Genomic DNA, 14,437 nt, shown 5'->3' with positions numbered 1-14,437 from the left:
GAACTTCAGGTGCGTCCAGCTCTGCGTGACCCCATGAACTGTGGCCTGCCAGGCTCCTCTGCCCACGGGATTCTCCAGGCAGGAATACCCCACCTCCCATCAAATCCTGCCTGATGATCCTCCTATCACACCTGAGCATGCAGGAAGCGGTATGGATAAGGCACCCATCACACCTGGCGATGACACCCTCGCTGAACAGGAGCCATGATGATTTCTGCACGATCTGGTGCTCGTATTTACACCTATTTGATATATTCCTGAGTAGTCATTTCACTTCCTTGACTAGAGCGTGAGTATAGTAAGTCAGGATCATCAAAAAGATGGTCCCCTGATGGCTCAGTCCAGGGCTCAAAGCTTGTAAGATTTGAAGACACACAGACAGGTTACAGCGAGTGTAGTGTCGTCCAGTGAGGGGACAGGGAGAGCTGGCCCTACTTCTCGAGCGGTGACCAGTGTGTCCACAGGGATCAGGCAGCACTTTCCAGCCTTCTCCATCACAGCGCGGAGGATGTGACATTTGCAAGGCGTCCTGGGGCGTCTCACTCGTCCAAGACCCAGGATGCCAGTGCTTATATCTGCAAGGCGCTCTGGAGGCTTTCAGCCCAGACAGACTGACAGCAGAAGGGATCAGCATCTTCAGTTCAGTTCAGTCGCTCAGTCGGGTCCGACTCTTTGCAACCCCATGAATCGCAGCATGCCAGGCCTCCCTGTCCATCACCAATTCCTGGAGTTCACTCAGACTCATGTCCATTGAGTCAGTGACACCATCCAGCCATCTCATCCTCTGTCGTCCCCTTCTCCTCCTGCCCCCAATCCCTCCCAGCATCAGAGTCTTTTCCAGTGAGTCAACTCTTCGAATGAGGTGGCCAAAGTACTGGAGTTTCAGCTTCAGCATCATTCCTTCCAAAGAAATCCCAGGGCTGATCTCCTTCAGAATGGACTGGTTGGATCTCCTTGCAGTCCAAGGGACTCTCAAGAGTCTTCTCCAGCACCACAGTTCAAAAGCATCAATTCTTCGGCACACAGCCTTCTTCACAGTCCAACTCTCACACCCATACATGACCACAGGAAAAACCATAGCCTTGACTAGACAGACCTTTGTCGGCAAAGTAATGTCTCTGCTTCTGAATATGCTATCTAGGTTGGACATAACTTTCCTTCCAAGGAGTAAGCATCTTTTAATTTCATGGCTGCAGTCACCATCTGCAGTGATTTTGGAGCCCAAAAAAATAAAGTCTGACACTGTTTCCATTGTTTCCCCATCTATTTCCCATGAAGTGATCGGACCGGAGCTATGATCTTCATTTTCTGAATGTTGAGCTTTAAGCCAACGTTTTCACTCTCCACTTTCACTTTCATCAAGAGGCTTTTTAGTTCTTCTTCACTTTCTGCCATAAGGGTGTGTCATCTGCATATCTGAGGTTATTGATATTTCTCCCAGTAATCTTGATTCCAGCTTGTGTTTCTTCCAGTCCAGCGTTTCTCAGGATGTACTCTGCATGTAAGTTAAATAAACAGGGTGACAATATACAGCCTTGACGTACTCCTTTTCCTATTTGGAACCAGTCTGTTGTTCCATGTCCAGTTCTAACTGTTGCTTCCTGACCTGCATACAGTTTTCTTAAGAGGCAGGTCAGGTGGTCTGGTATTCCCATCTCTTTCAGAATTTTCCACAGTTTATTGTGATCCACACAGCCAAAGGCTTTGGCATAGTCAATAAAGCAGAAATAGATGTTTTTCTGGAACTCTCTTGCTTTTTCCATGATCCAGCGGATGTTGGCAATTTGATCTCAGGTTCCTCTGCCTTTTCTAAAACCAGCTTGAACATCAGGAAGTTCACGGTTCACATATTGCTGAAGCCTGGCTTGGAGAATTTTGAGCATTACTTTACTAGCATATGAGATGAGTACAATTGTGCGGTAGTTTGAGCATTCTTTGGCATTGCCTTTCTTTGGGATCGGAATGAAAACTGACCTTTTCCAGTCCTGTGGCCACTGCTGAGTTTTCCAAATTTGCTGGCATATTGAGTGCAGCACTTTCACAGCATCATCTTTCAGTATTTGAAAGAGCTCAACTGGAATTCCATCACCTCCACTAGCTTTGTTTGTAGTGATGCTTTCTAAGGCCCACTTGACTTCACATTCCAGGATGTCTGGCTCTAGGTCAGTGATCACACCATCGTGATTATCTAGGACGTGAAGATCTTTTTTGTACAGTTCTTCTGTGTATTCTTGCCACCTCTTCTTGGTATCTTCTGCTTCTATTAGGTCCATACCATTTCTGTCCTTTATCGAGCCCATCTTTGCATGAAATCTTCCTTTGGTATCTCTAATTTTCTTGAAGAGATCTCTAGTCTTTCCCATTCTGTTGTTTTCCTCTATTTCTTTGCATTGATCGCCGAGGAAGGCTTTCTTATCTCTTCTTGCTATTCTTTGGAACTCTGCATTCAGATGCTTATATCTTTCCTTTTCTCCTTTGCTTTTCCCTTCTCTTCTTTTCACAGCTATTTATAAGGCCTCCCCAGACAGCCATTTTGCTTTTTTGCATTTCTTTTCCATGGGGATGGTCTTGATCCCTGTCTCCTGTACAATGTCACGAACCTCATTCCATAGTTCATCAGGCACTCTACCTATCAGATCTAGGCCCTTAAATCTATTCCTCACTTCCACTGTATAATCATAAGGGATTTGATTTAGGTCATACCCGAATGGTCTAGTGGTTTTCCCTACTTTCTTCAATTTAAGTCTGAATTTGGTAATAAGGAGTTCATGATCTGAGCCACAGTCAGCTCCTGGTCTTGTTTTTGTTGACAGTATAGAGCTTCTCCATCTTTGGCTGCAAAGAATATAATCAATCTGATTTCGGTGTTGACCATCTGGTGAGGTTAGCTTCTTCCAAATCCACGTGGGAGGCTGTGGCGCAAAGCCCCAAAGCTGCCCACACCATAGCTGGGACCCAAGCCCGGGTCTGTGTGATGCAAGCTCTCAGTCCTGGAAGGGGTTGCAGCTGAGGTCACTGAGGTCACCTCATCTTCTCCTTCTCCCTTTGTGTCTAACAAAACATCCTGTTGAAAATGCCAGCCCTTCTAGACAGTACTTGAGCTGAAGATTTAAGAGAGTATCCACACAGCAGGGACTGTCGAAGCCCACGCTTGGTAAGAAAAGCAAAAAACACTCAGGGAGGCGGGTGGGGTCATTTGTTCCACTGCCCTTCCTCCCTCGGAGATACTCATTTTTGGCGTCTCTGCTTAGCAAGGAAGACCTACATATTTTGTCTTCCAAAGTGCGGGTTTTCACTATAGTGCTTCAAAACAGTTTAGACTGATGGTGGACAAAACGGAGCTTTCCCGGGAGTGTCCCTGACCTTGGATCCCCACCTTGGAGAAGCCACAAGCCAGTGGACGAGGCGTGAGGCTGGGATTCAAAGAGGAACAGGTCCAGAAGATTCCGGCTCCTTTACCTACTAGCTCAGCCTCTCTGGGAAGGGGTTAACCTCCCTACAATTCAGTTTCCTTGGATACGAAATGGGAGTAAGAACAACAGTACTCCTGCTGGGGGCTGCCGTGCAGACTGGAGACAAAGCAGGTGAAATGTCTCACCCATGCGGGCGTGCAGTGCTTTTTCCACAAACGTGGGTCTGATCATTAGGTGTCTTTCATCCGAATGAGGGTGCCGATGCTTGGGCTCTCTCATGTGACTCCTCCTCTGAGGAAGCAGAAGTATTCTCTCTTATGGACAAGGCACGTGGAGTGTTAGGAAAACATGCATGGCTGTCACGTCCAGTAGAATCCGTGACTCTGCCCGACTGGAGTTACATAGCCACCCCTCTCTCCTGGGTGCCTTCCTCCAGAGGCTCGGAACGCAAGGGGGTCTCCCAGAGAACACACCGCTCACGTTCTGATCGTGGACGCTGATGAAAGACCCTCCCCTGCGTACCCAGAGCAGCCCAGGGATTTCCCTGAAAGGGGGGAGTAGCCTGGGGGGACCTGGACCACTTCCTGGACTAAGCCAGATCACGGCCAAGTACTCACCACACACCAGCGAACGCTGGATGCCTCCCCCCAGCCCCTCACGTCCACCCCACCCCTACCTCCTGCCGCTTGTCACCGTGAAAACAGCTCTTAAATCTGCCTGCCTCCACAACCATCAGCCCCGTCCAGTCTCACGCGTGGAGTACTCCAGAAACCTCATAACTGGTCTCTCCAGCGGATGAGGCAGGGCCAGCGGGGTCCCAGTACCACATCCCAAGAGCTGATGGCTAATATCCAGGAATTTGGTGAGAAAGGTGGTCAAGCTGCCAGTGGTTTGAAATAAGCCAGGTGGGAGTTGTTACCCTGTAGAAATCAGGACGTCTTTGGGGAGAGCTGACTGCCCCGCCCAGCACTGCCTGGGCCCCTTCCCATGGGTCCCCCCCACCCAAAGCAGGGCTCCCGGCAGCAGCGCCCACCTTCTGCACATTAGCTTCCCTTGCACCAGCTCCCCTGTCAGCCCACTCGCTCACACCCGCTGGCCAAGGCCCACCCTTGGCAGGGGCTCTGAACAGGCTGCCCCTCAGCCTGGACCCTCTTCCCACTCTCCCCACCTGGCCAGCGCCCACCAACCCTCAGGTTCCTTGTTCCTCCTGCCTGGCGATGCCCCCCGGGGCAGCCTTCCAGACCCCCAGTGTAAGGTCTCAGCGCCCTGGGGTCCCTCTCCTAGGCTGTGATGACCATAGTTGGGAGCTTACATTTATAATACTTGATTAGCGGTGCTTTCCTTTTTCCAAAAAGGCCTTCATCAAACAGTGGCTGACTCTTGGGCACCCAATACACACACAACATAGAGTTTCCGTGAGGGAACTGGAAGAGGCCCAAAGGCAGACAGGGTCCGGGCTGACGAGAGCCCTCCTCCGCAGACGCACGGGCTGTGAGGGAGGCTGAGGAGCTCAGGGAGAACTGACCCCAGACTCCACCGGGTGGGCCTCGCTGACTGACCTGCTGGAGCCCAGAGGGCAGAGGCAGGGAGGGCAGGGGCCCCAGATGGCAGAAGGAGAGCTTGGCTTTCGGCTTTTTTGTTAAATAAGGTTTTTGAACAGGAGAAGAAACTTGAAATAGAAGACACAAACACACACATTCTCTCTCTCTCGGGCTCAAAGCTAGAAAGCCAAAAACAGCCTCCATCTGACAACTGTATCCCAAGCCCAGAGAGCACATAGGGGCCCCCGGGGGTGGAGACAGCAGACAGTGGCCCATCCTGACAGAACTCTCTCTCAAGGAAGCTGAGATGTGACTGCAGCGGGATGCGGGCTGGAGCCAAGACTCTGAAGGCCCCGGCCCAGGTCTGTGTGGGGCTGAGCAAGGAGCTGAGCTCCGGGAGTTGGTGATGGACAGGGAGGCCCGGTGTGCTGCAGTCCATGGGGTCACAAAGAGTCGGACACGACTGAGTGACTGAACTGAACTGGGGAAGGAGCTAGCTCTTCCATCCTGATGCCAGGGCTCTGTTGCACCCCGCTTGCACCCCAGCCACGGGGTTTGCTGGAATCAAGAGTTTCCCGGGTGACTTTGAGTAACTACCGCCTGCAGGACTGTCCTCTGGCCCCCACGTTCCTCCAGGGGTTGCTCCACCCACTGGGAGCTGCTCCACCCATTCAGAGCTCCACGTCTTCCAGCTGATAGGGGAGGCTGGGGGTCTGAGATGATCTCTGCTGTGACTGGCCGGAGGCCGGGATGACTCTCCCCGCTGGCTGCAGCCAGGCTCCTGGGAATCCACCATCTCTTCAAGTCCAGAAAGATGCTGGAGGCCCTTCATTAAAAAGTGGGTACCTTCCCTCAAGGGCTTCAGTGTGTCTGAATTTTGGGTCAAGAAGCTAGTATTAGCTATAGGGTAAGTGAGGGTTCCCCCGAGCAGAGATCTCCAAACTGGGTATAGGCAGGGGTTACTCAAAACAGGAATCCAAAAAAAACACACAGGAAATGAAGCTTTCCTGCTATTAACTATGCAGCACCATGCTCAGAGGATCTGTCAGGTCGTGCGCCACTTCTAACACTCGGGGGATCCCGAGGACAATGGGGTTTCCACCATCAGGGGCGGACAGGAGCTGGTGGGGACAGGCCGGAGGCTCCGAGCGCCCCACTTACGTAGAATTACGGACAGTATCATCCAATTTTAATACGTTCAGTTCAGCCACTCAGTCGTGCCCAACTCTTTGCAACCCCATGGACTGCAGCATGCCAGGGTTCCCTGTCCATCACCAACTCCCAGAGTTTACTCAAAGTCATGTCCATTGAGTCGGTGATGCCATCCAACCATCTCATCCTCTGGTATCCCCTTGTCCTCCTGCCTTCAATCTTTCCCAGCATAAGGGTCTTTTCCAATGAGTCAGTTCTTCGCATCAGGTGGCCAAAGTATTGGAATTTCAGCTTCAGGATCGGTCCTTCCAATGAACATTCAGGACTGATCTCCTTTAGGATGGACTGGTTGGATCTCCTTGAAGTCCAAGGGACTCTGAAGAGTCTTCTCCAACACCCAGTCCAAAAACATCAGTTCTTTGGCGCTCAGCTTTCTTTATGGTCCAACTCTCATATCCATACATGGCTACTGGAAAAACCATAGCTTTGACTAGACGGACCTTTGTTGGCAAAGTAATGTCTCTGCTTTTGAATATGCTGTCTAGGTTGGTCATAACTTTTCTTCCAAGGAGCAAGCATCTTTTAATATCATGGCTGCAGTCACCATCTGCAGTGATTTTGAAGCCCCCCAAAATAAAGTCTGACACTGTTTCTGCTGTTTCCTCATCTATTTGCCATGAAGTGATGGACAGGATGCCATGATCTTCATTTTCTGAATGCTGGGCTTTAGGGCAACTTTTTCACTCTCTTCTCTCACTTTCATCAACAGGCTTTTTAGTTCTTCTTTTTAGTTCTTCTGCCATAAAGGTGGTGTCATTTGCATATCTGAGGTTATTGCTATTTCTCCCAGCAATCTTGATTCCAGCTTGTGATTCATCCAGCCCAGCGTTTCTCATGATGTACTCTGCATATAAGTTAAATAAGCAGGGTGACAATATACAGCCTTGACGTACTCCCTTCCGGATTCGGAACTAGTCTGCTGTTCCATGTCCAGTTCTAACTGTTGCTTCCTGATCTGCATACAGATTTCTCAGGAGGCAGGTCAGGTGGTCTGGTATTCCCATCTCTTTCAGAATTTTCCACAGTTTATTGTGATCCACACAGTCAAAGGCTTTGGCATAGTCAATAAAGCAGAAGTAGATGTTTTTCTGGAATTCTCTTGCTTTTTCCATGATCCAATGGATGTTGGCAATTTGATCTCAGGTTCCTCTGCCTTTTCTAAATCCAGCTTGAACATCTGCAAGTTCATGGTTCACGTACTGTTGAAGCCTGACTTGGAGGATTTTGAGCATTATTTTGCTAGCGTGTGAGATGAGTGTAGTTCTGCAGTAGTTTGAATATTTTTTGGCATTGCCTTTCTTTGGGATTGGAATGAAAAGTGACTTTTCCCAGCCCTGTGGCCACTGCTGAGTTTTCCAAATTTGCTGGCATATTGAGTGCAGCACTTTCACAGCATCTTCTTTTAGCTCAACTGGAATTTCATCACCTCCACTAGCTTTGTTCGTAGTGATGCTTCCTAAGGCCCACTTGACTTTGCATTCCAGGATTTTAATAAAAGGACTCTCATAAAATGGATGAGTGGCTTAAAGAGATTCTTGTGGAGAATTTCAGTGCACGGACAAACAGGAATATGGAAGCCGTAATGCTTGTGGGGTGAAAAATTCATGTGTCAAAGACATTAAGAGAACAATGAGGATCTATGAGATGTAAAATCAGCCCAAAGAATTCAAAATTATAAAAATTACTTGAAACGCGCATGTTCACCCACCATCCTCAACGATAATTCTCATTTTCGTGTGCCTCTGTATAATTCTCGCTGTGAGATATTGCAAACAACACTGGGAAGACACCAGAACTGGTAAGTATTTAAAATGCTTTTTAAATTAACTTTTAAAACATTTAAAAATGTTTTATTATTTTCACACTTCAGATTTTTCTTAAGTGTGAAAACATGTTTGCATGTTTCATAACATCTAATACATTCAGTTCAGTTCAGTTCAGTCACGTCCGACTCTTCAAGACCCCCTGAACTGCAGCACGCCAGGCCTCCCTGTCCATTACCAGCTCCCGGCGTTCACCCAAACTCATGTCCATCAAGTCAGTGATGCCATCCAGCCATCTCATCCTTTGTCATCCCCTTCTCCTCCTGCCCCCAATCCCTCCCAGCATCCCAGTCTTTTCCAATGAGTCAACTACACAATATATTAGTAGGTGATAATATTAGGTTAGCAAAGATATGTAATTTTTAAAATCTATATTTGAAGTTGAAAGCTTAATTTTTTTTTTTTTTTTTTTTTACTATTTATTTAGGTGACATAGTCAGTAAAGCTTGGAGACCACTAACCTAGAGTCAGCTTAGGGGACCTGAGGCTGCCTTCCCAGGCCCTTTCTCTCCCAAGAAGCCCACCCAGGGCCAAGGTGAGCCCCATTCACAGGGTGGGTGGGGGGTGAGACTTAGTCTGCACCCTCTAACCCTGCCGGCCCCTCCCCCGCCCCCGGGTCCTCCCAGCAGCACAGAGCCTACCTGATTGTGCCATCGGATGACGTTCCCAAATCCCCCTGTCCCAAGACGCTCTTTCATTTCCCAGGCCCCACATGTCTGGGTTGGCAGGGAAGGTGACCAGCTCATACTGAAGTCCTGCTAACGCTGCAAACAATGTGGGGGACGGGGGGGAGGAGGGGGGACAAAAGGTGATGGTTAAGGAAAAGTGGGAAGATGGACAAGGTTAAGAGATGCCACAGCGCTTCGATGGGAAAGAAAAATCGGAACTGATTTTTCATCTCCGTACATAAAAGCAGGTGGCTGGGTCTGGTTTTCGTTTGGGGAGCAAAGTCCTGTCTTTCGCAGCCCCCCACCCACCCCACCCCGAAGCTGTATGGAAGCAGCAGGGGGTGGCGTGGGGGTCCCGCCCAGGACAGAACGCCCCCGCGCCCAGGACCTGCCAGGGGATCCCCGGGCTGCGCCCCCGCTCGGGCGCCTCCCGGCTCAGCCCCCCGTGGCCCCGACGAATCACCGCCGCGTCCCGGGCCCCCGCCCGGCACCACCCCGCCGGGGCCTCCCAGCCCTCCGCGCCCGGGAAGCCCCGGACTCGGGGCCGGTCACGCGCGTCTCTGGGAGCCTAGGAGACGGGGGGGCGGGTGACACCGGGGGCGCCCGCCCGAGGCACTCACCTGGCGGCGGGGCGCGGGTGCCGCCCCGAAGACATGAACTCGCGGGGCCCTCAGAGCCGCCAGACAGGCGCCACTTCCTCAAACACTTCCTGCTCTGACGTCACGGGGCACGTGGGTCGCGGCCTTAAAGGGGCCGCCGGCCCAGACTTCCCCAACGCCCCCCTCGCCCTGTGACCAACCCTGGGGAAAACGGCCCCGTGCGCTTTAGACGTGCGACTTCTACCTGAGCGCTTTCTGAGACGGGGAAGATGGGGATTTCCTCACCTGCCCCCCACCCCCGCCCCGGGGTCAGCCTGACCAGGCTTCCTAGACTTTGAAGTAGGGGAATTTCCCGCTCCTCCCCCCACACCCCGCTCCCCGCTCCCCCCCCCCCAGGATGGATTTAGGGACGGTTTACAAGAATTACCCTGGGCCTCTAACTTTTCCGGCTGTAATCCCTCACCTGGTCTGGAAACTCCTGGGCTCAGATCGAGAATGATAAATCACACCTGTAGTCCCTAGGCGTGACAACCTCCTCTTCCCCCTTAAAAAAAAATTAAGAAGAAGAGGAGAGAATCTAATACTGTAACTCGAAACTACAGGTTCAGCCCCAGTAACGGGAGGAAATTGTGAGACTAGCTGTCAGCGTGTTAATCCTTCATCTCCTACCTCCTTGGCATCATGATTTGAGTTTATTATTGAGTTTCTCAGTTCGGGGGCAACATATTAGCAGACAAAGATTGTGTGTGTGTGTGTATTATTACTCAAGCAGGGATAAAGTATCAAAGGCAATCTGAAGATAATAGCTCACTTTACAGAGTGATAGAGTGCTTAATAAGTCAGTTCAGTTCAGTCGTGTCCAACTCTGTGACCCCATGGACTGCAGGACGCTAGACTTCCCTGTTCATCACCAATTCCCGGAGCTTGCTCAAACTCACTTCCATCGAGTCAGTGATGCCATCCACCCATCTCATCCTCTGTCATCCCCTTCTCCTCCTGCCTTCAATCTTTCCCAGCATCTGGGTCTTTTCCAGTGAGTCAGTTCTTCACATCAGGTGGCCAAAGTATTGGACTTCAGCTTCAACCATCAGTCCTTCCAATGAATATTCAGGACTGATCTCCTTTAGGATGAACTGGTTGGATCTCCTTGCAGTCCAAGGGACTCTCAAGAGTCTTCTCCAACACCACAGTTCAAAAGCATCAATTCTTCAGCGCTCAGCTTTCTTTATGGTCCAACTCTCACATCCATACATGACTACTGGAAAAACCATAGTCTTGACTGCTGCTGCTGCTACTGCTAAGTCACTTCAGTCCTGTCTGACTCTGTGCAACCCCAGAGACGGTGGCCCACCAGGATCCCCTGTCCCTGGGATTCTCCAGGCAAGAACACTGGAGTGGGTTGCCATTTCCTTCTCCAATGCATGAAAGTGAAAAGTGAAAGTGAAGTCGCTCAGTCATGTCCATCTCCTAGCAACCCTATGGACTGTAGCCTACCAGGCTCCTCAGTCCATGGGATTTGCCAGGCAAGAGGACTGGAGTGGGGTGCCATTGCCTTCTCCGATAGTCTTGACTAGACCAACCTTTGTAAGTGCCCAACACTAAATCTGTACTTAGGTTTCCTCATCCAGTCCTCAAGGCCACCCTACAAATTGAACAGTACTGTATTATTATTATCTCCGTTTTACAGATGAGAAGACTGAAGCCCAGAGAGAAAGTCTTCATCTCAAAGTCACAGGCTTTTAAGTGGATAATGATCTGATGTTCAAACCCCAGCAGCTGTTTTTGAGTGCAAGGTTTTAATACGTAGCTAAAAGTAGCATACTAGTAAGTTCAGAAGGATTTTAAATCCAGGTACTGCTGTTGACTACCTCTGGGACTTTAGGTACTCAGGTACCTAAAGACTTTAGATACTTCAAGTTACTCGACCACTCTAAGCAGCCCGTTGCTCTTTAAAATGTAGGCAACATTGATGGATGCACTTGGAGAGCGTTATGCTTAGTGAAATACATCAGAGAAAGGCAAATAGAGTATATCACTTATATGAGGAATCTAAAAAAATACAACAAACTAGTGAATATAACAAAAAAACAGCAGAATCACAGATACAGAGAACAACTCGTGTTTAGCAGTAGGAAGGAGGAAGACGGGAGGGACATGATAGGGGTAGAATTAACAAACTACTATGTAGAGGATAAATAAGTTATGAGGATACACTGTATAGCATGGGGAATATATCTAATATTTTGTAATAACTATGAAAAAAGTGAAAGTCACTCAGTCATGTCCGACTCTCAGTGACCCCGTGGACTATACAGTCCATGGAATTCTCCAGGCCAGAATACTGGAGTGGGTAGCCTTTCCCTTCTCCAGGGGATCTTCCCAACCCAGGGATCGAATCTAGGTCTCCCGCATTGCCCACAGATTCTTTACCAGCTGAGCCACAAAGGGAAGCTCAAGAATACCGGAGTGGGTAGCCTATCCTTTCTCCAGTGGATCTTCCTTGACCCAGGAATCAAACCAGGGTCTCCTGCCGTACAGGTGGATTCTTCACCAACTGAGCTAGGGGATAAGCTGTAAAAGTCTTGAATCACTATGTTGTGTACCTGAAACTAATATTGTAAATCAACTATGGTGCTTGGTGCTAAGTTGCTTCTGTCATGTCTGACTCTTTGTGCCCCCATGGACTGTACCCCGCCGGGCTCCTCTGTCCGTGGGATTCTCCAGGCAAGAATACTGGAGTGGATTGCCATGCCCTCCTCCAGGGCATCTTTCAGAGCCAGGGATCAAACCTACGTTTCCCGTGGCTCCTGCATTGCAGGAAGATTCTTCACTGCTGAGCCACTGGGAAGCCCCCAGATCAACTGTACCTCGATTTTTAAAAATGTAGACAGCATAAGGTTGAATTGCATGAAATTATCATTTTTTAAAAATGAAACGAAACCAGTTGAAACGTCAGCAACAAAGATTAGCAGTTTTATGTGGTTCAGCCTGAAAGCAACAGAGGGCACAAGTCAGAGATGGGAGGGGCTGGGGAGCTTGTTATGAAGGACAGATGATGAGATGGTAAAAGCCATGCCTGACAGAGGAACTCTGACCTGAACACAGCCTGAGTCTGAAGTTAACGCTTAGGAACAGACATCAACACAAGCAGAGGGGTCAGTGCGACCAGGGTTGACGCAGATGTGCCAGGATGCTCAGAGTTTCTTCATTTAAGCTATTGCCTCTACTAAACAACACACTTGACCTCAAAGCAGAAAGAGAAAGGAACATGAGTAAATAGTTGTAAAACACTTAGAATAGTGCCTGACATGTTTTCAGTGCAATATGTTTCTTTAATAAATCAATTTTAAAAATAAATTTATTTTCATAAGTAAAATTTGAACTCCTATGGTTGCTGGGCCCTATGTAGAGTCTGTTTTTTGTGTGACATCACAAAAGATTTCCTTTTAATCCTGTCTTCAGAAAATCACTGTCCCTGAGAAACTTAATGAGACATCCATTAATATGCTAAAAGTTCATTCTGTGCCACCGTAATTTAAGCATTTTCATTTACTCAGCTCAAAATAACTATTTTCAACTGAATATAAATCTCTCTGATAAGTCACATATTGCTGGGTTAAAAAAAATAATAATGACAGCCCAGGAAGGAGTCTCTGGGTTTTATCACATCCCAAGATGTTCATCTTGTTAAACTCCTTATTCCCTCCACATAAGATGTACTCACTGCCTACATCTTTTCTTTATCCTCTTCTAGAGATGAGTGCGGAGAAGGCAATGACAACCCACTCCAGTCCTCTTGCCTGGCAAATCCCATGGACGGAGGAGCCTGGTAGGCTGCAGTCCATGGGGTCGCTAGGAGTCGGACAAGACTGAGCGACTTCACTTTCACTTATCACTTTCACGTATTGGAGAAGGAAATGGCAACCCACTCCAGTGTTCTTGCCTGGAGAATCCCAGGGACAGGGGATCCTGGTGGGCCACCGTCTCTGGGGTCACACAGAGTCAGACATGATTGAAGCGACTTAGCAGCAGCAGCAGAGATGAGTGAGCTGATTGTTTACACAAAATTATGTTCAGGTGCAGAGGAAAAATCTTTCTTTTTCTTCCTGTTTTGAGTCTGAATATGCTATTTTGGATAATCCAGAAGCACTGAGCAGCCTGAGTGCCTGGCACAACCCTGGGTACCACTGTACCAGGGGCTCCAGCTCCCGTCAGAGGTATCTGGAATCTTACTGGAGGCATGCGACTCCCTGAGAGTTACCATGATGAGAGATGGGGACCAAGCCATACAGAGTCCAGTGCTAATTTGTTCTGCTGTAGAGGCCGTACAGCACTGCTGATAAGGATACCGTTTCCGAGGGGGTTATTTTAAAATAAAAATCTTCTTCAGAGGGTAAGTCAAAGAGAACTATCCTCTTGCTCCATCTTTGAGAACCAAGCAGAACTGACCTCCTTTGAGTAAGAAAAGGACTGTTTTCTGAGCAATCTGGAAGCTGACTCATACATAGTAAAAAAAAAAAAAAAAGTCAGATTGAAAGATAGGAAGACGATAAAACAGACCCCTGGGGAGACGGAGGAATTCCCCAGGCCCCCAGCCCCGGAGTCAGCTCTGGTTCAGTGATTTCAACAATTCTTTCGTTATAGTTCCAAGTTTGTTTTATCCCAGCCTTGCAGGGAGAGGACTCTGCAAGTCAGGACCCGTTCCTGCAACAAAAAAAATTCTCTTGTCACAAAGGTTGGAAAACGTGTTTAGTTGGAGGGCGTGAAAACATCTGCCTTTCTTCTAGGGAAGACGGTGAGAGGCGAGGGTGGGCTGACAGAGACTGACGGTGAGAATGAACTTGGGTCCATCCTTAGCACAGAGCCGGCTGCAGTGAGGAAGGGAAGAACGTGCAGTCAACATCATCTTCTGTGAATGAGACCCGGGCCAGCTGGCCATCGTGCCTCAAAGCTTGGGTAAAACAGACAGAGCTGGGATTAGGGGCCCTGAGTCACCCTTCTTGGAGGGACGATACTGGGGGAGGAAATCAGTTTGTAAGCTCCCTCCATTTTTACATGCATAGGTTTTTATTCCAGTAAATTGAAATGAAAGAGGAAGCAGAGGCCCATCCCTTGGCCGCGGTGGTGGGGAAACCATGAATGTGGGTGTGTGTGTTCTTCCTGGTAGGATGTTTCTCAGTA

General features: G+C 48.9%; 1 protein-coding gene across 3 annotated transcripts in view; it reads right to left on the bottom strand.

Annotated features, from left to right (window-relative positions):
• Positions 1-9,352, bottom strand: part of IKBKB (inhibitor of nuclear factor kappa B kinase subunit beta) — a 52,613-nt gene extending 43,261 nt beyond the window's left edge. For 2 of the 3 annotated variants that reach the window (XR_009493068.1, XM_005226099.5), the window contains exons 1-2: positions 9,278-9,352; positions 8,631-8,753 (exon numbers count right to left, since the gene is read on the bottom strand). Coding sequence is in view for 2 of the 3 variants with exons in the window: in XM_005226099.5 (XP_005226156.1) it covers positions 8,631-8,735 (105 nt within the window). In the remaining variant the exon portion in view is untranslated. 3 annotated transcript variants of the gene reach the window in all.
• Between the last annotated feature and the right edge of the window lie 5,085 nt (positions 9,353-14,437).

This window comes from Bos taurus, chromosome 27 (assembly GCF_002263795.3).
Source record: "Bos taurus isolate L1 Dominette 01449 registration number 42190680 breed Hereford chromosome 27, ARS-UCD2.0, whole genome shotgun sequence".
Lineage (NCBI taxonomy): Eukaryota > Metazoa > Chordata > Mammalia > Artiodactyla > Bovidae > Bos > Bos taurus.
The sequence above is the reverse complement of the archived record's forward strand: the minus strand, read 5'-3'. Positions and strand labels throughout refer to the sequence as shown.